Source organism: Drosophila hydei, unplaced genomic scaffold, assembly GCF_003285905.1.
Source record: "Drosophila hydei strain 15085-1641.00,03,60 unplaced genomic scaffold, DhydRS2 tig00000063-arrow-pilon, whole genome shotgun sequence".
NCBI lineage: Eukaryota > Metazoa > Arthropoda > Insecta > Diptera > Drosophilidae > Drosophila > Drosophila hydei.
The window spans coordinates 6,419,744-6,443,713 of NW_022045657.1; the positions used below are offsets into that span (position 1 = coordinate 6,419,744).

At 44.3% G+C, this 23,970-nt stretch overlaps 6 protein-coding genes across 8 annotated transcripts; 2 read left to right on the plus strand and 4 right to left on the minus strand.

Annotated features, from left to right (window-relative positions):
- Positions 1 to 157: 157 nt before the first annotated feature.
- Positions 158 to 1,086, minus strand: LOC111601515. Its single transcript, XM_023318121.2, has 2 exons — positions 938 to 1,086; positions 158 to 872 (listed from the first exon to the last, which is right to left on the minus strand). The coding sequence occupies exons 1-2, from the start codon at positions 1,008 to 1,010 to the stop codon at positions 181 to 183; spliced, it is 765 nt and encodes a 254-aa protein (XP_023173889.2). The 5' UTR covers positions 1,011 to 1,086; the 3' UTR covers positions 158 to 180.
- A 240-nt stretch (positions 1,087 to 1,326) lies between these two features.
- On the plus strand, positions 1,327 to 7,065 carry LOC111601479 (DDB1- and CUL4-associated factor 5). 2 transcript variants are annotated; one of them, XM_023318067.2, is made up of 8 exons: positions 1,327 to 2,241; positions 2,305 to 2,491; positions 2,555 to 2,821; positions 2,881 to 3,155; positions 3,209 to 3,339; positions 3,405 to 4,062; positions 6,300 to 6,817; positions 6,883 to 7,065. In XM_023318067.2, the coding sequence occupies exons 1-7, from the start codon at positions 2,028 to 2,030 to the stop codon at positions 6,767 to 6,769; spliced, it is 2,202 nt and encodes a 733-aa protein (XP_023173835.2). In that variant the 5' UTR covers positions 1,327 to 2,027; the 3' UTR covers positions 6,770 to 6,817; positions 6,883 to 7,065. The 2 variants fall into 2 exon arrangements, with proteins under 2 accessions (XP_023173835.2, XP_023173834.2); XM_023318066.2 differs by having other exon boundaries at positions 6,300 to 7,065.
- Positions 4,077 to 6,292, minus strand: LOC111601480. The gene is made up of 2 exons (XM_023318069.2): positions 5,240 to 6,292; positions 4,077 to 5,176 (listed from the first exon to the last, which is right to left on the minus strand). Exons 1-2 carry the CDS (start codon positions 5,965 to 5,967, stop codon positions 4,087 to 4,089), a joined length of 1,818 nt encoding a protein of 605 aa, XP_023173837.2. The 5' UTR covers positions 5,968 to 6,292; the 3' UTR covers positions 4,077 to 4,086.
- Positions 7,066 to 7,765: 700 nt separating the features above from the next.
- On the minus strand, positions 7,766 to 13,641 carry LOC111601495 (bromodomain adjacent to zinc finger domain protein 1A). Its single transcript, XM_023318082.2, has 5 exons — positions 13,156 to 13,641; positions 8,930 to 12,580; positions 8,688 to 8,866; positions 8,184 to 8,622; positions 7,766 to 8,112 (listed from the first exon to the last, which is right to left on the minus strand). Exons 1-5 carry the CDS (start codon positions 13,275 to 13,277, stop codon positions 8,016 to 8,018), a joined length of 4,488 nt encoding a protein of 1,495 aa, XP_023173850.2. The 5' UTR covers positions 13,278 to 13,641; the 3' UTR covers positions 7,766 to 8,015.
- Positions 13,642 to 13,957: 316 nt separating this feature from the next.
- LOC111601499 (histone-lysine N-methyltransferase PR-Set7) lies at positions 13,958 to 16,714 on the plus strand. Its single transcript, XM_023318092.2, has 3 exons — positions 13,958 to 14,123; positions 14,409 to 14,849; positions 14,907 to 16,714. Exons 2-3 carry the CDS (start codon positions 14,543 to 14,545, stop codon positions 16,694 to 16,696), a joined length of 2,097 nt encoding a protein of 698 aa, XP_023173860.2. The 5' UTR covers positions 13,958 to 14,123; positions 14,409 to 14,542; the 3' UTR covers positions 16,697 to 16,714.
- Positions 16,715 to 16,766: 52 nt separating this feature from the next.
- Positions 16,767 to 23,779, minus strand: LOC111601496. Of its 2 annotated transcripts, XM_023318083.2 has the most exons (5): positions 23,150 to 23,779; positions 21,940 to 23,087; positions 21,707 to 21,881; positions 20,662 to 21,027; positions 16,767 to 20,407 (listed from the first exon to the last, which is right to left on the minus strand). In XM_023318083.2, the coding sequence occupies exons 1-5, from the start codon at positions 23,319 to 23,321 to the stop codon at positions 18,804 to 18,806; spliced, it is 3,465 nt and encodes a 1,154-aa protein (XP_023173851.2). In that variant the 5' UTR covers positions 23,322 to 23,779; the 3' UTR covers positions 16,767 to 18,803. The 2 variants fall into 2 exon arrangements, with proteins under 2 accessions (XP_023173851.2, XP_023173852.2); XM_023318084.2 differs by lacking the exon at positions 20,662 to 21,027 and having other exon boundaries at positions 23,150 to 23,776.
- Between the last annotated feature and the right edge of the window lie 191 nt (positions 23,780 to 23,970).

Consider the following 23,970-nt stretch of genomic DNA (forward strand, 5'->3'; position numbering starts at 1 on the left):
TCATCTAGATGATTTTATTGTAAATAAGATTACCCATATTTTACATGGAAACATTTATATTTTTACGGGAGCCTTGTCACAAGTCTAGCGGATTTGGAACATATACAATGTAATTCAGAACTTAGTTTTTGATATGATGTACGCTTATGCAATTACAAATTTAGACAATTATTTTAAACATTACTCATTTTTGCTATCTTGTTCATCAGCAATGTGATCTATATCGCTGTCCACGTCGCCCTCATATCGGGAATTTGATTGGGTACGCGACGCAATCGAACTTGCCTTCATTTCGTCCGTAGATGCAAGATTCGAACTTTTCAAGTCGCTAAAGCAATGTGTAAAATTCTGAAGCATATTCTCTCCAATCACCGAGGCCTTGTTGAAGGCCACTATCTTCTCCCGAAGACTGCGGCTGTTACTGCGCACGACCGCCTGGCTGCCCGCAGGCGAGGCTTGGTCCGCGCAACCTAGAGCACCCTGGCCCAGCATGGAGTCCACCTTTTCAAACGATTCCTTGGCACGATTATAGCACATCAGACTGTCGCGCAGCAATTGGCTCTCGTGTAGACGACGGAATTCTGCTAGCAGATCACGCAGTTCGACCGCTTCGGGTGAGGTCAAGTCACTGTCTGCTGTGTTCATGTTCTCAAACTCCATAATCAGACGTTTGATATTAGTAGGCGGCTGCTCAGGCTCTGTCTGCGACAATGCGAACGTTGTGGATACATCAGTTATCTCCTTGACTAAATTTACCGACGACTGAATCAAGTCAGTGTGCTGCTGTATAGTTTTCTTAAGTCGTGCCCGCAGACCTCGCAGGTAAATGCAAATAAGCTGCGTATTCTCTATATCAATATCAAGCGGTAAAGCTTGTAAGATCGAGATAAGGTTTAATGTTTTTTTATATCATTTGTATAGTTATATAACTCCATACCAATTAGTTCTTTATTGTTTTCGTTGGTTTCCATTAGTGTTTGTTTTTCTGTTCTTAATACAAGGAATTTCATTCGGCAAAATAATTACTGAAAATTTACATTGTCTACAATAAGAAGCTGTGGGGATTTCTGTAATTTTTTCAAAAATCATAGCACCCAAGATTTCTATATTTTAAAATATAGAAAGAAGCAAGCATTTAACTTGTTTAAATGAGTCGCTAAGCTAATCAATCGAAAAGTCAGAATGGATATATGTGGTTGTATTTAGTTACACTAATACATATATATACATATATATCATCATATATAAATATATATATTGGCTAAGTAATTATGCTTAGAAGGCATTCAAATTGTTTTGAAACATAGCAGCATAATTCAGCTGTCAAGTCTGTTAAGTTTAGTTGTAGTCTGAATTCAACTAATTGGATGGCAGCTTAATGTTTATGTTAGTTATAATTATGCATTTGCTGGCATTAGTTGACTTGAGAATGCTTTGAAATTCAGTTAATTTGAAATTTTGAATCAGTTGCGCTTCGTGCGCTTTCTTGGCACGCGCCCATCTCTAATACACATTCAGCTCGGTGAACAGCTGTTTCGAGGCCTCTCGTATGCTTTCTGTTTTCATTTTGATTAAAGCATATTCCGATGATTAAACCAGTCGAGAGTCGCAGTCGCAGTCGTCGTGAGAAAATCGTTGCGGGAGTTGAGCGTCGAAAAAGTCAATCGAAAAGCCATTTGATGTAAAAAAAGAGGAAAATTGCTGGCAGCCAGAGGACAAACAAACGAATAAGCACAACGACTGGAATTTCGTTTGCAGATTGTCTACATCAAGATTTGCATTGGAGTTAGCATATTTTGCTGAAAAACTTTCAACGCCAACGCAGAAAATCTAAAGGCGACGACGACGTCAGCAGCGACGTCGGCGTCGACAAAATGTATACAACACTGTTGCAACGACAGCGAATGTAAACCCGAACGGTTGCTACCAGAACGACAGGGTGTGGAAGTGCATTGGGCGCACAGCGGGGATTGGAGCAGAAAAACCTAAACGAGATTAAGTTGGGAAATCTGATAAACAGCTGCAGTATGAACTTCGTGCGACAGGGTACGGCTGCCAGCCTGAATTTGGATCACGCGCTTAGATTTCGCGAGCTGGATCATCTGCGAAGTAATCTGGAGGCAGGCATCTTCAGACAGCGCCTGCATGCCGCTGAGAATCTATACCAGCGCAATCTGTCTGCACACTATGGCTGCGTCAATGCCCTGGAGTTTAGCCCTGGCGGTGAATACCTGGCATCGGGTGAGTAGCTACCTGTTGCTTCACCACCTAGGAACTGCTAATCACAGTCTTATCTTCGAGCAGGTGGCGACGATAAGCGCGTGCTGCTGTGGAATGTTGACCAAGCCCTTGGCAATATCAGCGAAGACAGCCCTGACGCCATGTATGGGGAGCACGCCAGCAACATATTTTGCCTGGGTTTCGATACACTCAACAAATATATCTTTTCCGGCGGCAATGATGACCTGGTCATACAACATGACCTGTACACGTAAGTGGCTTTGATGCGTTTTTCAGCTGTGTCCTTGATTGTCTCTTTTGCTCGTCAACGTAGCGGCAAGAACCTGAATTACTTTTCGCACGACGGACCCGTCTATGGCCTCAGCGTGGACCGCACCAGCACAAATCTCTTTAGCGTGGCCACGGAGCATGGCGAGATCCTGGTCTATGATATGCGTGTGGGCAAAACTGAACCATTTATCGTGGCCAACTTTCGGACTCCGTTCAACGCTGTGGAGTTTCATCCACTAAATGGAAACTATTTAGCCACAGCCAACGCCCGACGGGGCGCACAGCTCTGGGACATGCGGAACAATACACAGTGAGTTGATTTGACTCAGCCCTAAAATTAAGTACAATGCTGCTTCTTTACTCTACCAGGCCATTTCGCCAGTACAATTACATAAGTGAATCTCCAAGCTGCATGAGCGTGCGCTTTAACTGCAACGGCAGTCTCTTGCTCACTCTGCATCGTCGCTTGCCACCTATCTTATACAATCCAAGCTCATCCGAGCCGTTGTGCTCGTTTTACCACGATGAATACTTCAATTCCTGCACCATGAAGAGCTGCACCTTTGCCGGCCCCCAAGACGAGCTGGTGGTCTCCGGATCGGATAACTTTAATATGTTCATGTGGCGATTGGACGGAATCAACTGTAAGTGACCGATGAGCATTGTGGAGCAGTGAAATTAACCATTTTCCATTTAGTGGAAAAGAAGAATCAGTGGATTGATACAACACCTGTTATCCTGACTGGTCATCGATCCATAGTTAACCAGGTGCGTTATAATCGCCAACGCTGCCTGCTGGCCTCGTCGGGTGTGGAAAAGATTATCAAGGTAGGAGGAGGAGAACCCGTGAAGCTTTGCATACGGTTAGATATAAAGTTTTCATTTTCTTATAGTTTTGGAGTCCGTTTGCCCAACAGGGCTGGGAGGGGGCATTGACGGAGCCATCGGAAACGCCCCATTGTACGCGCCCGCTCCATCGGAACGCCACCGATCATGTGTCTCAAGACTTTAGCATGCGCAACATGGAAGAGGACCAGGTGATGCTGGCATTTTTCGATACGCTGGTGCAACGTGAGCTCGAGACCTGGACCAGCAACAGCAGCAGTGCGAACGCTATGGGCCAACAGACCACCACTGGCAGCGACAGCAGCTCGCACTCGTCTTCGGGTCACACTGGGAGCAGCACACAGTCGGACGAACAGAGTGATGGGGACACACCCAATGTCAGCGAACTCAGCTGGCAGACACATCCGAATCGCATCTTCTACTTGATAGCTAAAAAACGGAGAGCCCTGCTGCAGCTGGCGGTCAAGGGCACCGGGGGTCAACATCGAAATGTGGAGCAGCTGCTGGCTCGTCTGCTGGGCGAGCAACGGCAAGTGGCCACTCAAGCTCGCATCAGTGAATGGCTGGAAGAAACACATCGATTGTTCGGCGATGACGAGTTACCCACCACATCGGCAGAGGCGGCTTCTCGGGAGCGCCTGCGTCGGGAGTCCATATCGCTGGCAACCAGCCGTAGTCCCCGCAAGCCGCCCGAGCTTCGAATGAGTGAGTAGATCAAAACACGTTTCTTTATTTATAAAGGAACTCGAAACACCAAACGAATGCAGCCAGAATGCAGCCGATCGTTAAGGCATAGAAGGCTAGTTGTACGTCCGTTAAGGTCAACACTTTCCAATTTTGCACGCCCAGCTCGGCCAAGTATTCCGGATACCGGTGAATACTCCATTGGGCTCGCTCCTTCATCTCGCTTATCCAGTGTTGTAAGAGTCCCCCAGCCAAAATGTGCAGCAGCACGTTATTGATGCCATTTATGTAGGGCGACGGGTTCGGCAGCACATAGCCAATGTGATAGGTCTTGGGGCATTCGGGTATCTTGTGCACCTTGTGAGTCATAATGTAGCGTCTGTCGCTTAGCTCGAGACTGGCGGCGCGTGTCACACCGGCGAATCCGCCAAGCTTAGAGACCATACTGATCAGGCGGTCCTCACCCTCTCCCACCAGCTTCATCTTGGAGTTCAGTTGTCGATAAACCTGTGAGTCGTGGCCATAAAACAGATCATCCCTAAATGCCGGATGCTTTATATAAATGGGCATATTCGAGTCATCTAGCTCAGCCAGCGTATTGGTATCCCGATAGTAGAGGGGACGTATGTATGCTGTGGCAAGACTGGATTCCAGCAGTGCTCCAAAAATCACGCTCACCAGGCATAGCGAGGCCAAGAAGATGCGTTCTGAATTATAAGGCGGAAACTTCCCTACATTTACCCGCACCCACACAATCCAGGTGTCGATAAAGATGCGCCAGCCAATGCTGATGCACCGCTCATCTGCAGCATTGTGTTTGTGCTCGGGCAGGCACTGGATGTCCAGCGTCAGATTCAAGCCACGCAAACAGAGCCAAACGAAGGCGCAAGCAAAGCCGACGAGCAAGAAACAAAGCCAGACATCCACGCGCACGGCAAAAAGTGGCACAATGGACTGTGGAATGCGCTTTGCCTTCTGCACAAAGAGGCACAAATCATCCATGTAGACGGCGGCGCTGAACTGGATACGCGCCGTCAGATAATCCTTTATGAAGAAGCCAGCAAAGATGACGTCCAGCTCATAGCGATGCGCACGGCCTACGCCGCCTGTATATGAACCGTTCGGCTGTCGACCACTGGAGAGATGCACATGGATTACAGGATTACAACAGCCAATGCTGCAATCAGCCAATGCTCACCCAAAGAACTCGTCATCTGGCCAAATATAGTTGAGCGTAAAGTTGAGATGCTTGGCCACTGTGTCGGCGGCGATGGCATCTGGCCCTGTCACACGGGTAACACGTTCGGTGTCCCCATCTCCGAAAAGCGCGGAGTACACGGAATCAAAGATGTATGCGCGCAATGGATAGCCATAGAGATTCGAGTAAATGCGCTCAAAACTGTGTTCGTCCTCAGCAGGAACCACGCTTTCCGTAAAAGGATTGTAAAGCAGAACCCGTTCGCCTGCCAGCTGAACATAGTATATCCGATTGTGACCAAGTTGCCGCCAGACTACCTCCATAAAATGCTGCAAACTCTTCTGCTCCTCTCCGGCAAAAGCCTCAATTGCCAGTATATAGAAGCCGCCCGGGTTGGTAAACATTTTGAGCTGCTGCTGCATTCGGTGCACATGCTCAAAGATATAGAAGTGATGAAGTGCATCATCTGACGCATCCAATGCAGCTACGGTCACAGCCTGCCCCATATGCACTCGCACTGCACTGCTCTGCTGAGTCAGCAGGAACTGCACGAGATTGTGGTCCGCATCACGCATGCTACGCAAGTGCAAATCCAGGGTGCAGTCCTGCTGGCTGAGCACGGTCTTAAAGATTTTTGCATAGCTCTCTAGGTCCCCATTGTCCTGGCCAACAGATAGTAACGCTGGTGCCACGAGCATAAACATAATTAAATCAGCGTTCAAAGGCATTGTGAACGCGACTGAACTGTTTGACCAGTGGCACCGATTGACCTGTTCACCTGACAATAGCTTTGTGGGCAAACAATGACTCGTTGACACCTGGGGTGGCTGCTATTTGTTTGCCAACTGTCAGTGACTTGACAGCTGGCTATGCTCGCTGGCTAACAATGGAGCCTTAGCCACACCCACGCAGCGAAACCCCCAATTATTGGCAAGTGTCAAGTCAAGGCTTTATTTGCCCAGAGTCAAGCTCAAGATTTATGTACACTTCTTTTGCATGACTTAGCCAAATAGTTGCAGGCAACGTTTGTAACTAAAAATGTTTTTGCTTCTCCCCACAGTTGGCTCCCTGCAGGCCAATTTCGAGCAGATGGAGCGAAAGCGCAAGCTAATGCGGCTCCGATTCGCTGCCATCAAGCGAAGACGCAAAGTACGACGTCCGCGCCGTGGCAGGCAGGAGAATGATAACGCCCTCTCCTATGATACAGAGTGGCTAGATGACGATGATGATGATGATGACGATGATAATGATGATAATGAGCCTGAGGTTAATCAAGAGAACATAGTCGAGGATAACAACAGCAACAGCAGCAGTGATGATACATCCAACACGTCAATGGAAGCACAATTGTCACAGGCGCCGAGCACCTCAAATTCGCTTCAATTTGGTCTGGAACCAAACGAAGCCAACAACAATAGTCCACCGGCTGCGACTAGCCACAACAAAAAGAGGAACGGCATCCTGACTGCAACTTGCTACTCAGAGACTACCACATCCTCCAATTCCTCTTCAAACCAGACGAATATTTAAACACATCCAGGAAGCTCTGCAGAGGTTTCCATAGACTATTTAAAGCCGGTAAGCAGAAGGAGAATGTTTATCGAAAATTGATTGCTATAAAGTTTTCAAATACAATTGACTAGATCTTAAGCTCTACAAGTAGAAAGTTGAACTTTGAACATTGGGCTGAACCAAATCACACACTATGGCTACGATTGTGTTATTAAATATTTTAGAGCGTATCTTATTGGGCATACTGAGTTGGCCATGCTCCGAATAATTCTGATAAACAAATAATCCAAACTCATCTCATTCAGATAGCATTGCACTTTGGTTGTATCTATAGAAATTGTTTTATTATTCATTTAATGAACATCATTTGTGTTTGTTTGAAAATTTTGAAGTTTTTACTATTCACATTGGAAACTCTAGTTCTTTTAATTTCTTGATCTCTGAAGCATAACAAATGCAACAATGAAAAGTAATAAAACTATGACCAGATTCTGAGCATAATTTTTCATGTATTCATTAGATGTAAGTGCAAAGAAGCGTATAAAATAGCAAATAACTGTTTTTTTGTTCAAAACTTGCAAATGAAATTTGAATGTTAAATGTGATTGAAAACATATTATGAATGTCTTAAACAAAATTGATCAAAATAATACATGAGTAAAAGTGAAATGAGAATTTGCTATGAATGCCAACCGATCTAATAAATAAATCGATCGACATGCAATATATATATATGTGTAAATGTTTTAAAATAGATTATAATAATCACTCAAAGATATGGAGACGCATCAAACCTATATACATGAATAATATATATGTTTATATTGTAAGAGACGATTCACTTCAAACATATAGTAGTAGCCAGCTGAGAATAAGAAAAGTTTTCAAAGTTTGCAAGTATCCGGTTTTCATTTTATTGAATGCTAAAATCTGTGAACTCTGTGTGTTTGTCTACAATAATTTATGCGTAAAAGTAATAATAAATTCTAAAAAGTAATTAAATGTTATATATAATTTGTAATTCGAACGATTATGCTGAAATGCAGACAGAAGCAAATCACGTAAGTAAGAAACATTAAATACACTTACAGACTGTAAACTGCGTGCTTTATAATGCGGCTGCTGATTATCTTTTAACTCTTAAACTGATTAATGGTAAGCTAAACAATACTGTCTAATGTACGCTGGCTTGATCGTTACTACTGTAGTCTATATCTAATGAATTCATTTACACGTTAGACCCTTTAGGGTCCTAGCAATCAGCTTAACATATGCCGTCAGCATTCATGTCACTGGGCCTGAACGGCAGTAAGAGATCCTTGCAACGAGTTATAACAAAACGCTCCAATTTGCAGCCAGCACTAAAGAGTAAAATAAACAGGGATTATACATAATATATATATGTAAATATGTAGAATGTGCGGCTACTCACTTGTAAATCTCATTGCCCTCAACATTATAGCGGTCGCAGTTTTTGAACACCAACTGAATATCGTTGAGCAATTCCTCGTTTAATTGATATTCGCCCATATTTAGTTTGGACTTGATTTTTGCCAGATCCATGGGAGCCTTAATTATCTTATGGTAGTCTGGTACTTCGGAGGGCAGTACTGGTCGAAGGAAAGGCCACGCCGCCTGATGCTTCATCGTCTGCTCCAACAGATCGTATAAGGCGGCGCTATTTAGTGGCAGATTGTCATTGGCCCGTCGGCCTGACCGACGATTGTTATTGTTGGTACTGGTATTGTTGTTGTTATTATTATTGTTAGATGCAGACTTGTCTAGCGATATTCTTAGCGAGTTGCGTGAGGATCGGGAACGTTTTGCTTGCGGCTCCTCGTGGTCTTCATCATCGTCGGCATCGCCATCAGCTATGGATAAGAAATAAGTTAATAAATATCGATATAACTGGCAACTTAGTATGTGGAGACAGTACCATGACTGAGACGGCGTCGCGTACGTGAATTTTCATTTCCTTTGCACTTTTTGCATACGAAGTCCGTCCGAGGCTGACGCTTTAGTTTGACGCACTCCAGATGATACCACTCAGAACAGCGGGAACAGCAAACTTCGCAGCCGTCGTAGAAGCAGATCTGGCAAACCTTCTCCTCCTCGCTAAGGATAGAAAAACTGATTAATTAAATGTATTCACATTATCTCGTCTATGCTAGAACATACGTTTCTTCTTCTTCGTTTTCATCCTCTGTTTCATTTTCATCCGCTTCCACTGACGATTCGTTATCAGCCTCATCGTCATCTTCCTCGATTGCGTCTTCTATTTCTTTCGATTTTAATCGCTTGCTACTGCGACGTCCACTGGAGCGCACAGGCGCCTTGCCTTTAGCCTTAACGGATGTTGAAGAGGAAACGCTTTTGTCGTCAGGATCGTCGCTGAGCTCAGCTTCTTCAAAGTTATCGCCGTCATCATCGTCCTCGTTGACATCGTTTTCATCATTATCAGCAACGCCTTCATCGACATCGTCGTCCACTTCATCCACAATGAATTTGCGCTTCTTTTTAGCAGCGCGTTTATTTTGTTCCTGCTGTTTGTCATCACTGGCATTCGTCAAGCCCAGATTCTTAACACAAGTGTGGCAATACCAGTTGCCTTCCGGCACCGTGCGCATCTTTGGCTTCATGCAGAACATGTGAGTGCCGCCGTTGCACTGGTCACAGAGCAACATTTTATCTGGATCGGTTCGGCGCCGGCACACCTTGCAGAGCGACTTGTTTGTGGAATGGTTCCACAGTATGGAATCATGAAGAATGCTTAGATGTAAAAAGACCTGTGCATAGCTGGTGCTCTCCATCAGCGATATTTCCCATTGATGCAACTTGAGCTCGCAAATGAACTTTTGCTGTTCCAGCTTAGAGTCCTGGCGTTTCTTGGTGATGCCGAATGGCTCCTTCAGAAAACGACGCCCAATCGCTTGTTCCACTTGTAGCAGGGCACTGGCCAGATTGCGAACCTGAGTTTGCTGCATCTCGGGTTCTGTAGAGGATGAGTCTTCGTTTTCGATGTATTGCCCCGGATCAACGAACTTGCCATATCTCTTCTTTGTATATTGACTGTATGCATCCTTATTCTCATCGTCGTGATCATCGTAATCTTCGTGCGATTCATTGTCCGAGTCGACCTCAACCGTATCACTATAAATTTGACCAGGTCCCCACTGTAGCTTAGTCTGGGCATCGAAGTTGTCCTGCAGCAATTGCTGGCGCCACTTCTCCATGTCCTTGACTTTCAGTTTACCCAAGTCACCGGTGTAAATGTCCGACTCAAATTGGAGTATACAATCCACAAGATGCAGGCGCAAGACCTCGTTAAGCTCTGTGCCCTCGGGCAGTCCGAAATTCGCCAGGCTATACTTTCGCTGTGTCTCCGCCTGCATTGCACTGATAAACTTGCTACGTTTCTTGTCACTGTCTAAGCTTAGCATGTCCTGCGGACAGTTCTTCACGTGCTGTTCGATTAGCGCGCGCATCTGGGTGAGTTCATCGAGCAGTTCCGACTCCCGCAAACCAAGAGGATTCAGGGACCTGATCAATGCATCAATCTCTTGCGGCTGATATATATACGACCAGACCTTTCGCTGTGCATGCTGCTCGCTATGGACAATGCAGTTGGTGCTATCGCCACTACACATGAGCAGTTCGAATTGCGTGGGCTGTGACTGTACCTCATCTTCTCCACCCCCCACTTCCATGTTCTCCGTCGATGGTCCTTGTCCATGCCCATTAAGCCGATTCTCCTGGTTCTCTTTGTTTTCCAGTGATTGCTTGCTACTTGGTTTGCGTTTCTTCTTATCATCATCGCTGTATAGCTTTACCAGATAGATGCGCAAGTCTTTGCGGACCTTTGGCAGCTGCGCCTGCTTGCGCAGCTCGGCGGGCGACTTGTTGACCGGCGGTTGGGCTAAGCAAGTATCCATCATGGTGTCAGGCATGTGCTCTATAAAAATGCCCGGCATGGACTCCAATACATAGTACTTGCGATAGCATCGATCCATGCCCAAATAGACCAGAAAATTAAATAGCTCCGAATGCAGTTTGAGCACCTGTTGGTCATGCTTACGCTGCTCTCGATCTGACTGGGCCACCAAGTCTGCTATGCGTCGATTTAGCTGTTCACCCAGCGCCTGCTTCTTCTCTGCATCCTGCTTAATGTCATCCGACAGGCACTGCTGATGGTGCTCATTGGTTAGCTTGCGTTTGGCCATCTCCAGGGCAGCCAGACGCTTGTTCTCTATTATGCTCAGGGCGCGCAATTCACTTTTCGCCTTGGTCGTCCGCTCCATGCGTTCCTCAATGACGTTAATGGTGCCCGAGTAGGTCAAGATCTGCGCCATTAGGCAGTTTATTACACGCAATATATCCGCGAAATCGAGCTGAGCAACAGATTGGGTTTTGAGGGCGCGCAGAATGTGAGTGTGTTGCAGGCGCAGTTGCAGACCAGGATCCTCGATCGATGAATACCCATTACGGTACATAACTCGCCACTTTTCGGGCTTATCCTGAACAGCTGCACCGGAGGACAACAAGTGCAGGCGCAGAACCTCGCTCAGTGTGAGCGCGTCCAGCGGCAGCTCGCTTAGATTGAAGGAGAAGTGTCGCTTACAATAATGATGTGTGCGAGAGGCATCATACATGCTATTGTAGGGTTCTCCCGAGAACGGTTTGCGCCCAACAGAGTACCGCACCGGGCACTCCTCCTCCTCCTCCTTTTGCAAATCAAATATGGTGCCCAGTAGCACTAGCAGTATATCTGAGAGTGGACCTGCCACCTCGCGCGCGCTAAAGGCGCGAGACATCTCGTAGAAACTGAGATTCTGCCGGAAAACCTCTACGCCAGAAAGCAGTCCGCGATAGGTGTGCATAAATTCACGCAGCATAAAGACATCGCCCAGAAGCGGATCTGGCAAAAATGTAACGATGGGATGATACGTGGGCAATACGGAGTGATCGCTGCGCTCCAGGTCATCTGTCTTGGCAGTGAGATCGTGAAATTCTTGCTCAACACGCAGCATCAACTCGGCCTTTTTCTGCGCCTTCTGTTGCTCCATCTCCGCACATTTGGCTATCTTCTCGAGACGGACGCGTTCCATCTCGTCGGCCAGCAATTTCGCCCTGGCTTCTGCGTTCACTTTGCTCTTAACTGTCGATTCCTCTCCCTTAACAATGTACTTGTTCAACGTTGATTGTTTTTTGGTATCCTTAGCCTCGGGTCGTTTGATTTTCGCCGGCGAATAGCGCGGCATTTTGCCAATAAATATTTTGGAAAAGCTGGCATTCGGTTCAGTGACATATTGTTTGTAGGTGTCAGGTTTGGGACGCAATATTCCATCCACGCGGATTACGTTGTTTTTGATGAACATGGCTAAATTTTCTTGATTGAACTCGGTGCGCTGACGGCGCAACTGATCAAAGGGTGCGCATATCTCATCTCCATTGGGCGCACGCAACCGATATTCTAGTTGCTCGGTGTCCTCGTATATACCATTCCCCGGCTCCGACACCTTCTCGCCTGGCATAATGCCCACCACTTTGTAAACAGTGTTCCTCTTGGTGACCACGGTCACCTCTTCATTGAGGAAAAAGCGTTTACGCAGAAACTTGGACACCATCATATTGAGAGTTTTGACAGCCGATTGGCGAGCATGTTCGATGACCAGAAGCACAGGAGCACGCAAGCTCTGTTTGAACTGTTCCATCTTTTTGCGTGCAATGCGTTCGCTCTTGACCGCCTCCTCGTAGGTAAGGCCATCCTTGCCAGTGGCTTCGCACTGCCATACCGTCGAGTTTATGGCCATAACATGTCGGAAATAAATTCTGAAAATGTGCATCAATATTATATTAAAGTCGTGAGTTATTAATGGCATTATTTTAATAAATTTCAGCTTATAAACTACATTATATCTATCCAAAATGGGTATTTCAATATATAGCAGACGCAACATTATCTTTACCAACTTATCTAATTAAAATTGTTTATTTTTTTTTTTTTAAACTGCAATTTTTCATGTCCAATCATTTCTATAATTTGAAATTTCGTTTACAGTGTTATACAAACATTGTATAATATTAATATTAATTATTATTATTATAATATTAAATAATTATTTTCAGTTCGTATTTGAAAAATTAAATACTTGAAAGGTGGCAACGCTGTGCATAGCAGCTGGGTATGTAATTCGCGCGCTTTCCACTGACTGCCCCGACTACCACCTTTTCGACGGACAGACTCTTTTTGCCTTTGCATGTATCGCTTGGTCAAAGCATGCGTTCATCAGCTATGCTTTGTTGTATACTTTAGCACTTGGTTTGCTTTGTCATTGCTATCCTGATGCAGCATACAGTATTTGATAAAAGGCAAAAACAAATTCAAGCTGGTGCATTCGACTTACTCGTAATCACGGAATATGCGTTTGGTAATATAACAGCAGAAAACCAAGTCGTTGTCGTGGAATGTTTCATTTTTTCCCTCTGTTTGATTGAGATCGAATCCGTCGCGTTTGCAAATCGGCATAATTGCTTATTTGTTTCAGAGCTCGTTTATTTTTTTAACTTTTTATCTAATAGTGTGCCAAACTTGATGAGCGCGCGCGAAGTAGTACAGAATAAGCCACAGTCTGAGTGGAGAAGCACAGACACTTGCCAATAAAAGGCGCCCAATTTTATTGCAAGCAGGCAAATACAACCGTTATTATACTACGCGTTACTATAGGAATTCAATTAATAACTGCAGTGTGCCACTCTTGCTGATGTTTGCACTCGCATGTGTAAGCGTTTAGACTATAATTTTAGTTATTTTCCTTAAACATATAATTTTCACGCGCGCCTTGCGAATTTCGCTTGGCGTTTGAGATGCTAATGCCTCTTCGGACTTTTACTATCGATAAATAGTATGTAAACAAGCAAAAGCGTCGACTCCATTGTCTACTGATAGTTTGCGCGCGATTTTCAGTGAGTGTTGGAAAACGGTAGCTTCAAATATAAAACGATTTAATTCAGATTGCTAGAAATTACGTTAATCTAATTGGTAAAACTAAAACTGTGAAAAATAATTTGTTTAATTGAAAGTGCTTTCATATTGAACAAATATCATAATCAGCCCTCTGGTGAAGGCTTCTCGTTTGATCTATACAGATATCGATGGCAATATATATCGATAAGTCATCAACAACTCTACTGCAAAACGGAATAAAAGAACCACACACAAAAAAAGTTTGCGGAAAAGGAAAAGTGCATATGACTGACTAAAAATAATACAAGAAGGCGGCAAATTAAATAGCAATGCGCACAAAACAGTGTAAAACGAAAAACATGCGCTGCTGCGTATGACGGTTAAATAAGTTTTCAACTATCTAAATAGGTAGGCCTCTAACTCAGCCTCACTGGCGCAACGAACAGGCTGCTTCATATCATTCTTTCGCTGTCTTCCTCTTCGCTTCGTGCGACACAAGCAACAGCAGTAACACACAGCAGAACGATATTTTTGTCGAGGGGCAAAAACTGTACGCTCTCTGTGTTGTGTTGTGTTGTGCGTTTATGTGTTTGTGTATGCAAGTGTGAGTGGATGGAGGAGGCCGCAGAGAGGGGACCAAATAATGTACAAAAGTTTAATGTCTCGTTTTGTTTCTACTTATGCAAATTGCAGTCTGTTTTCCGTTTCTGTATCTTGGTGTGCGTGTGCTACGGACTTGCTGCCTCAGTGTAATTTATTAACTCGACGAATTCCCACCCCCTTTATTTTGTGTGGCAACCTAAACTGAACCTAAGCCTTAAATGATAATGGTTCGCAGACGTGCACGGCCCGTCAAAGAGCCCGCCCTAATGGTGGTTACCTCTGGCGGGGTCGAAGCAAATAGTGATTCTACGCTGGCCCTGCCGTTCAATGGCGAACCAATCAGCGTTGTTGCTGCGACGGCCACCAATACTCTGCTGGATGATCAATATTTTGCCAGTCCGAAGCGAAAAGACTGCCGTCTTATGAAGGCACATGAAAATCTCAATGCGGCCCAAAATTCACATAGTTACAGCATTGACAACAACAAAGCTAATGGCAACTCAACCAAGTCTGAAGCTGACCGTATAATTGGTAAGTTATTTGAGGTTAACTTTTGCACACTTACAGACGCCTTCCCTTCCTGTATAGGTGTTCAGTTGGCAACGCGCTCTCAAACCAGGACCATTGAAAACTTTTTTAAAGCAAATGCAGCTGCAAAAAATAAGAAGAAAAGTACCATTCTATCAGAAACAAGTGTAGGTAAAACTACTATAGCAGAGCAAAAGACAATAACATTAAATGGCGCCCTAATCGCTGAACTGGAGGAAGAGGAGGAGCTGCTCCTGTATGATGAGGACTCCATAGCTTCGCCCTCGACCAGCACCAGTTCTCCAGCATATCAAAACGATGATCTTGAAGTTGACAACAGTTACGACCCGGGCTGTAATTACATGCCTACAGACATCGAAGCACACATTCGAACAGACGCGCACACCCAAACAGATATACGTATACAAACAGACACATCTACAAACACGGCTGCCTTTCAAACGCATCGCTCGGCACTGCGTGACAGTCACAGCTCGTCACATAGTAGCAGCAGCAGCAGTGCTGCAACTTCCGATAATATTTTTCTACAGGAGCCAGTGCTGACGCTGGATATTGATCGCACACCCACCAAGGCCTCCACCATTCGCATTAACAAAAGCTTTGAGCTGGCCAATGCGGTATTCTCATCGCCGCCTTCTGTGCTGAGTGCTTGCGTGCTCAACGGTCGGTTCAATCAAATTGTTACGCTGAATGGGCATGGGCACGGGGAGGAGCTAGATCACGAACAAGAACAGCTTCAGCTGCAACAGCCGCTGGGCGGCTTTGAGTTAGACCAACATGACAGCAGTTCCTGCGACAGTGGAGTTGCGTGCAGCTTAACAGCAGGCACATCGCCTGTGGTAGCGGGCAATAGGCGGCGTAAGCCCGCTACTCCACACCGCATATTGTGTCCCTCGCCCATCAAGACAATGCCGCGCGATGCCGCGTTGATTAAGGGCGAGACTCTGTCACCTCGCAAGTCGCCGCGCAAACTGCAAATGCAGCTAGCCGTAAACGGAGCATCGAAGTCTCGACGAAGACTGAATCAGCCAAAGCCACAAGCGCCTTACCAGCAGCAACAACAACAGCCGCACAACCCTATTTCTAATGAAGATGTAGTTTTGGTGGATGATGAAGACGACGAGGATGATGTGCACTCTTTGCTAAAGGCCGCGGAGGAGCGTGAAAATCTGAATAAAACCAAGGCAATGCTCAAACCGCCTGCAGTCACAGCAGCAGCAGCCAAGCCAAAGGCATCTACCAAACCAGCTAAAGCTAAGACAATGACAGCCAAATCAGTGCCTTTGGCTGCCACCAATGGTAACCGTGAAATGACCGAGTTCTTTGCGGTGCGACGCAGCGTACGCAAAACCAAAACAGCCGTCAAAGAGGAAATGATGCGTAATCTGGAGCAGGCTGTGCTCGAGGAACGCTGCGATGGTCTGCAGATACGCCATTTTATGGGCAAGGGGCGTGGCGTTGTCGCAATTCGTCGCTTCAAGCGTAACGAATTCGTCGTCGAATATGTGGGTGATCTCATTTCTATCAGCGAGGCCACCGAGCGCGAACGCCGCTATGCACTCGATGAGAATGCCGGCTGCTACATGTACTACTTTAAGCATAAGAATCAGCAGTACTGTATCGATGCTACCATTGACACCGGCAAGCTTGGCCGCCTCATCAATCACTCGCGCAACGGCAATCTTATGACTAAGGTGGTTGTTATCAAGCAGCGACCACATCTGGTGCTGCTGGCCAAGGATGATATTGAGTCCGGCGAGGAACTGACTTATGACTATGGCGATCGTTCCAAGGAATCGCTGCTCCATCATCCATGGCTGGCATTCTGAGCTATTAACACAGCAACTGTCATTACCTAAATATACATAATAAATAACATTAGCCTAGATATTCTTTAAAAAAAAAACAATGATAAAATATAAAAAAACTGTTAGTGCAAAATATCGTAACGGATAGAGAGCATCCTCAACATATTTTTGGATCTGTTAGCGTTTTTCCTTTATGTTAAGGCATCGATAATGAAACTGTTGAATATTTAGATGAAGTTGAAGCGATTGAAGCTGATGATTATAACATTAACATTGCATTCACATTTATAATGAAAACGTACACACTATTTATATAGGACTAGATATATATATATAGAAATATAATATTGCTAATTAATATGTACTATTTACTGCCATAGTGCTATCTAAATACACCCTATGCACCTCGCTCGCCAATCCCAATCCAAAAAAAGAAACAAAAATCCTGACTAGATATTTATAGATAAATAATTATTGCATCCACATCTATTAACACATACATTTGACGAGGCTTCCTGAAGCGCCCAATAGCAGAGTCCTACTTACTGAGAGGGTGTCAGAAATATAGAGTGCGTTTGCTATTTCTTCTGACGCATCTCCCAAAGAGCTTCCTTAAGCAGGTTTCAATTACTCCATCACGTCTCACAGCAAGTCTCCTAAGTAACACGAATATAATGATATATGCCGCAGCCCCGTCCCTCAAAACTTATTATATAAGTGTAACGCAAACTTGGTTCAAATAAACGTAAACAGTTTTTTTTTTCATTTACTATATATATTTTTATTATACTCTGCGCATATATATTACATTATACATTATCTATTAATTGTATTATATAATTTTGTAGCACATAATACATTGATTTGAATTCAAGCCGCAAACCCATTTTAAATAAATTGTATTTGTTTAATATTTAATTAGCAAAATAAAAACAAAGCTCACACAGAAATGCATAATTTACAGTTAAGTCTACGTCTACTGCATCGATTTGAAATTAGTTAATAACTTATATATAATAATTGTTTTCCTTTCACAGACATACATACACCCATTCAGTACACACAAACATTAAGAGAAAATCAATAAATAAAACATTAACAAAAAATTTCTGAAGCCAATTCGATTATTTGTCTTTCCTTCCTTTTTAGAGATCAATGCAAACTATAACTACAAATGGAATGCGAGCATTTCTTTCGTTCTAGTTTTGCAAATAAATATAACGAATTTGAAAAGTTATATTTTAAGATTACAAAAACACCTATAAAAGTATACAGGGTTATAAAATATATTCGCTTAGGCGGGTTAAGTATTTGTTGTTATTTTTCTTTAAGTATATCTCACTTTGGAATGGCTGGGACAATTTTTGAAAATGGAAGTGACTCGGTTCTATTCACACATTAACTTAAGCCAACTCGTAATGGGTCAAAACTGGGCTATACTAAACTTGCTAAGCTGGGCTTTCATAAATATATGTGAATATTTAATGGACACAATCGATGCTGTGTGATCAGTATTTATAGTCTGGGAAACTTATTCGATAAGAAAGCAAGTTGAATCAATTCAAAAGCATTTTGGATTAACTAAACTAAAAGCTCACCTAAGCTAAATGTAGAGGTAACATCGCGTACTACGTTTTCTGCAACACTTTACAGTCTAAACACATATAATATAGGCACTAAAACTATAACTAGAACTAGTTGCTGAGTTATTTAAGTTTTCGGCCAACTGTTGCAAATGAATTTAAAAATTTACAATCAAATTAATTTTTACAAAATATATTGCACTACAGTTCATTTTCGACGCGAACATATTTGCATTGCTTTGACTACAACTATACACCTACGACTAACAACAACAAGAACAACGACAACAACAATGACCACAACGACAAAAACAACAGCAATACGCACATTAACAATAACAGGAGCCTAGTTGCTTGCAGTTGCTCTTAAAATATCATTTAAACTTATGTAGCAAAATATCTAGACGGATTCATAATACTGGCTGACGCACTGCCTACGTCAAGATGGTCGTCTCGGCTGCAGCTGGACGCGGCGGCGATGTCAACAACATTGTCGACGACTTATGCTGCTGTGGCCGCAGCTGTTTTGCGCTGCGCAGCTTTTGTCATTTCTTGGCACTAAAACTGGGCTTGGGCAGCGAACTCATAAAGGCGCCCGCATTGACAGGCAATGTCGGGGCCACGAAGCTCAGATCGGGTATTAATGAGATGCGTGGTGCCACCTTTGCATTGCTCAAATGAAACTGCTGTCGATGGTGTTGGTGTTGGTGTTGATGTTGCTGCTGCTGTTGCAACTGCTGCTGATGGTGTTGATGATGCTGATGCTGATAAGTGGCAGACGCTGCGTTGGCTGTTGGTGTCGGTGCTGTTGAAAAGTCGTGCATCATGTGAATCTGTTGTGGTATATTATTATTGTTGTTGCTGCTGTTGTTGTTGTTGTTGCTGCTGCTGCCATTGTTTTGATATTTAGGGACCAGATTGCTATGTGTATGCGGCTGCTGCTGCTGCTGATATAGGCTCAGCGGATTATTGTAAAAATTTGCGCTCTGCCAAGCGCCCGAATTAAATTGGGGCGCAGCGCGTGCTGGCATCGGCGCACTGCTCACAAAGTCTGACCAGTCATCGTCCTTCTGTGCTGCAGCTGAAATGGGTGCAGATCTTCGTGCTTTCTGCGTATTTGATACGTTGTTGTTGTTTTTGTTTTGTTGCTGCTGCTGTTGCACAGGCACGGACACAAAATCGGACCACTCATCATCTTCCTGCTGCTGCTTTTGTTGCTGTTGCTTGGGCGACTGTTGCGCAACGCTGGCACTTATCGTAGGCGGCTTGAACTGATGCGAAAATAGCTCCTCGATGCGTGCCAGTTCATCGGCATTGATGCTGGCCAGTGCATTGTCGCCCCACTCAATTGTAGGCTTGGCCAATGGAATTGACTGCGGCAGAAGTATGGCCGGACTGAGTATCATCTGCTCACCGAAAGTAGGCGTGCCATTGCGCGGTGGTTGCAACTGTGCCACGTTTTTGATAGCTGGCATAGACTGGAAATCACTGAAATCATCATCCTCAGCAGTTGGTTTGCTCGTGGTGCCTAGCTTGCTAGGCGAGTCGAGGCCGCAGGTTGGCGGCTTGTACTCCACATCGCGATATTCCTTTTTGACAACCGTCTCATCTATAATAATCCCTGCCGAGGCAATCTCGTAGTCAAAATCAATGGGTGCCAGTGTTGTGGTCTTGGCCACCGCAGTGTCTGATTTCGAAGGCGTATAAATATGCGTCTCCTTGAGCGGCAGCGTAAAGCTATTGTTGTTGTTGTTGCTGCTGCTGTTGCTGCTGCTGTTGCAGCTGGTGACCTCGTGCAATTGCTGGCTGTTTACAGCCGATGGCGGTGGCGGTGGTGGCGTTGGTGATGGTGATGGCGAAGGCGACTCTCTTAGATCAAGCTGCTGCTGCTGCTGAGAGAACTGCCCAGAGTCGTCGAAGTTGTGTCCATTGCCGTCTGTTGATAGAGCAGGCGATAGCGGTGCTGTTGCTGCTGCAGCAACAAATACTGATGCTGCTGCTGTGCCGTCATCAATACAGGCGGCGGACACAGCGGTTGTTGCTTCGTCGGAGCTGCAGTGTGCGTCATTGCATGAGGCTTGCCCATTAGCCGGGCTAGGCTGCGCTTTAGTCTGGCTCGGCGGTGCTGCTGCGGCGGCTGCTTCAAGTCCTGTTAAGCATATGAAATGTGTAGATTAGTATTAGAGCATCAGCAATTGCCTTTGTCAAATACAGATGGACAACATGAGTACTAAATTACTGAATTAACTAGTGCAGTTGTGGGATGTTTAGGGGTTGACAGTGTTTGGCAGCGAAAGGTAACCAGAACTGAGGAGAAATAGTTGGAGTTGCATAGACTTAAAAAAGAGTATATAAAACAGTATACACAACTACCACACGAAGCACGGAGCCAACGAAACTTACTAAGATCCAGCAAGGCGCAGTGAGCAGTACAATTAGTGTTTGTTGTTGTTGTTGTCGTGGTTGTTATTGCATGATTGTTATTATTGCAGATGGTGGCAAAATGTGTGACAAAATTGGCATTGGCATTGGCATTAGCATTATCATTAACATTGTTGTTGTTGTTGTAGTTGATTGTCATATTTTCATTATTTTGATTAAGTTGTTCCATTAATGGCAGTTGCGCATCCAAGGCATCGTGAGTATTGTTGTTGTTGATGTTGTGGGAGTAGTTAGAGGTAACAAGATTTATTTTATCAGCATTAGCCACCATCGTTACTTGGTCTAGTTGTTGTTGTTGTTCCAATTGTAAAGTCTGTACATGTGATTCTAAATACAATTTATCATAAGGATAAATTTCAGTACAAAAATGGTGGGCACAAGAATCAAGTGAAAGTAACGGTATTTTGCTATATAATACCCTTGCAGAAGATATATACATTTGCTACCCCATATCATGTCGAACTCGAAAAGAAATTTTGAAAACCATACAAAATGACTTTAATTTGGAAAATATAATAAATAAAAAACATTTTTTCGATTGGGTTTTAGTGTTATGAACGTGTTAATAAATCAGTCTATAGATAATTTTCTATATTTCTACGTTGACCAGCTATACATGCCATTTGGCATACTAATACTAGTATTAATTTCTACACGTTAACAGAAAACATTCCTCTTCGAAAAACAGCTTTTTCAACAATCTATTCAATTGTGCATCTGCAAGGGCATGACAACTTCGGTCTACCGAAGTGATTACAATTTGCAAGTACGTTTTATAATAGGAAATAAGAAACGAATGGAAACTTAAACGAGAATAGAATAGAGCAGCCAATAAAGGCAGACCAATTGTTTATTCAGTTGGAAGCGTAAAGCGTGTGGATCAACAGAAATGTCTCAGGACAGAACGAGCGAGAGGCGGTGGCAATTTTGGTTACGAGAATCGTGTGTAGCGGTTAATTAGCGGTAACTAAGTTCTTTACGGCGTGTAATGAGTCCAGAAACTTACCATGAAGTGGCTGCTCAATAGAACTATTATTGGCGGGCCGCCAGCTGGCGACTGGCGCTTGTTGAGAGGAGTTCGGCCCGGGCGTAGCAGTCAATGGCTTGAGTGGTTTAAGCGGATCAAAGCTTAAGTTTGCCGCGAAGCGGGGCATTGATGCATTCCACTTGTCGCCGAAGAGCTGCTCATGTAAAATCTGTATTAGTTAAACAGAATCACAGTTCGATATATGTACTTACAATATTCCGCGAATCGATGGCTAGAGATCGCACAAGGGAATGACGCATCTCCGAGCTGGACCACTGATAGCTTAGAGCGTGTGCCTGTTCAATGGCACCAAAATGTAATGTTTGCGTCTCAGCCAGCGGTATTTGGTTGCTTTCAGATTGCGCACAGTTGGACTCTAACTTAGGAAACATAATCTCCAGCACAGGCTTGACTCGCTCGTTGATGCTCAAATGCGCAGCAGCTGGCGGTGGCGGTTGTGGTAGAGCAGGCGCAGCTGCAGCCGTAACAGGCACAAATGTTGGCTCAGCAAAGTCGCCAAAATCGTCATCAGTATCGTCTTCAGAAGCCAGCTGCGTTGGTACAGACGTGGTCGCAGGTGTGGCGAAGTCCTGAAAATCGTCAAACCCATCGTCCTGACTAGTCGCCTTCTCATCTTCAACAGCCGATGGCGCAGCAGAAAAGTCCGCAAAATCGCCAAAGTCGTCGTCCTCGGTCTGTGCCTCAGGCTTGGGCTCGTCGATTTTTCTGTTAAGCTCCAGCGGCGGTATTTGCTTGACATCTGTTTCTTGGGATGCCGCAGAGGCAGGTTCAGGCTTAGCATCAGGAAATTGATTATTAAATGAAGGCGTTTGCTGCGTGGGCGTCTCTACAATCTCTATGGCAAAAAAGTCAGGCGCGCCTTCAGGTATAAATAGTTCTTTGGGCTTCTTTGGAGAACACTCCTCGTCGCTGTCGTCAGTCACATCTTCCAGTGTTACCTGGTGACACACAGTGGGTGCTTTGGTTGTTTGCTCATCAGCTACGGGCGATAAGGTGCTTGGAGGTGTAACACTTCCGCTAGAGTATAGGCTTAGGCTGTCAAGTTTGAGGGAAGGCACATTATCATTGGTGTTGGCTTCCTCTTCCTCATCGTCCACCTCCAGTTGCTGCTCTAAAACGACTTGCAGCTCATTTGGTTCTGCTACAGGAGGCAGAATATCAATCTCTTTTGAAATCGATATTTCCTGTTCCTCAGTTAGTTTAGAATCAGAAGCTTTCACCTGATAATTGAAAGCCTCCACTACAACCTTATCTGGCTTAGCAGGTTCAATGCTCAGATCTGGTGGTTCTGACTGGGCGCTGTATTCTACTGATATGGGCAATTCTGGCAACTCGGACACTGCAACGATGGAAGCGCTTTGTTAATAAACATAAAAAGTCGTAGCTACAAAAAGCAATTACCTTTCGCATTGAGCGAAATGTCATGTGTGTCGGTGACTAAGCCATACTCAGAGTATTCGTCAGCTTCGCCGTCGTCCAATTGCAGCGTTGATTGTAACCCTGAATCGTCGTCGTCCTCACCAAAGTCAATCGGGGGTGGAGTGCTGCATAAAAGCGGCGGCACATTCACCATCTTGTGTGTCCTTTGTTCCAATTTCGCACTCGTTGTTGTTGTGCTAATTTGACTAACAGCAGCTGCAAGCACTTCAGGAACTGTCGTGCTGGTCGCTGTGACGTTTTCAACCCGTTTATCTACGTATGTGTATTGGTTCTTGCGTGAATGTGTGTATATGTTTGTGAGCCCACTCAAGGTCTGTGCTGGAATTTTCTTAGTTGCCTATATGATACGCACACTCGGTAACTTTCAGCTTATTGTATTTTACTTAAGTGTCACTTGCGCAATAATTTTGGCCTAAAATACATAGATCAAACGTTTTTATGTGTTAAATTCGCCATATTTTTAACAAAACAAATTTTTTCCAGGCCTAGTTCTGACATTCACACTTAGAGATGTGTGATATGTAACGAATGATTACAGGTAGCGAGTCACTGTCGCAAATAAAAATACCAAAAGGAACGGGCAAACCTAATATTCATATCAGGGAGCATTTAAAAATAAAGCATTCCTAAATTTCGTTTAATATTTTAAATAAAAAAAATATACATGATCATAACAGCTACGTCAAATCAAAGTAGCTTTTAAGTGTGAAAAATTATTGTATACAGTATACGTTACTTTGTTGTGCAGTGTATAATTTTGAATACGTTCTTTTCGCCAAGAA

Bases quoted from the DNA above. Each gene is read 5' to 3' on its own strand.
- LOC111601515 (XM_023318121.2), bottom strand. From the start codon at position 1,010: ATGAAATTCCTTGTATTAAGAACAGAAAAACAAACACTAATGGAAACC. The intron at 873-937 runs GTATGGAGTTAT...CGATCTTACAAG, and splicing joins AAACAATAAAGAACTAATTG to CTTTACCGCTTGATATTGAT.
- LOC111601479 (XM_023318066.2), top strand. From the start codon at position 2,028: ATGAACTTCGTGCGACAGGGTACGGCTGCCAGCCTGAATTTGGATCAC. The intron at 2,822-2,880 runs GTGAGTTGATTT...TTACTCTACCAG, and splicing joins GACATGCGGAACAATACACA to GCCATTTCGCCAGTACAATT. The intron at 3,156-3,208 runs GTAAGTGACCGA...TTTTCCATTTAG, and splicing joins GCGATTGGACGGAATCAACT to TGGAAAAGAAGAATCAGTGG.
- LOC111601480 (XM_023318069.2), bottom strand. From the start codon at position 5,967: ATGCCTTTGAACGCTGATTTAATTATGTTTATGCTCGTGGCACCAGCG. The intron at 5,177-5,239 runs GTGAGCATTGGC...GCATCTCTCCAG, and splicing joins CCAGATGACGAGTTCTTTGG to TGGTCGACAGCCGAACGGTT.
- LOC111601495 (XM_023318082.2), bottom strand. From the start codon at position 13,277: ATGCCGATTTGCAAACGCGACGGATTCGATCTCAATCAAACAGAGGGA. The intron at 8,623-8,687 runs GTACTGTCTCCA...TCTTATCCATAG, and splicing joins GCGACGCCGTCTCAGTCATG to CTGATGGCGATGCCGACGAT. The intron at 8,113-8,183 runs GTGAGTAGCCGC...TTTACTCTTTAG, and splicing joins GAGGGCAATGAGATTTACAA to TGCTGGCTGCAAATTGGAGC.
- LOC111601499 (XM_023318092.2), top strand. From the start codon at position 14,543: ATGGTTCGCAGACGTGCACGGCCCGTCAAAGAGCCCGCCCTAATGGTG. The intron at 14,850-14,906 runs GTAAGTTATTTG...CTTCCTGTATAG, and splicing joins TGAAGCTGACCGTATAATTG to GTGTTCAGTTGGCAACGCGC.
- LOC111601496 (XM_023318083.2), bottom strand. From the start codon at position 23,321: ATGGTGAATGTGCCGCCGCTTTTATGCAGCACTCCACCCCCGATTGAC. The intron at 23,088-23,149 runs GTAATTGCTTTT...CCATCGTTGCAG, and splicing joins CATTTCGCTCAATGCGAAAG to TGTCCGAGTTGCCAGAATTG. The intron at 20,408-20,661 runs GTAAGTTTCGTT...TATGCTTAACAG, and splicing joins CTGCGCCTTGCTGGATCTTA to GACTTGAAGCAGCCGCCGCA.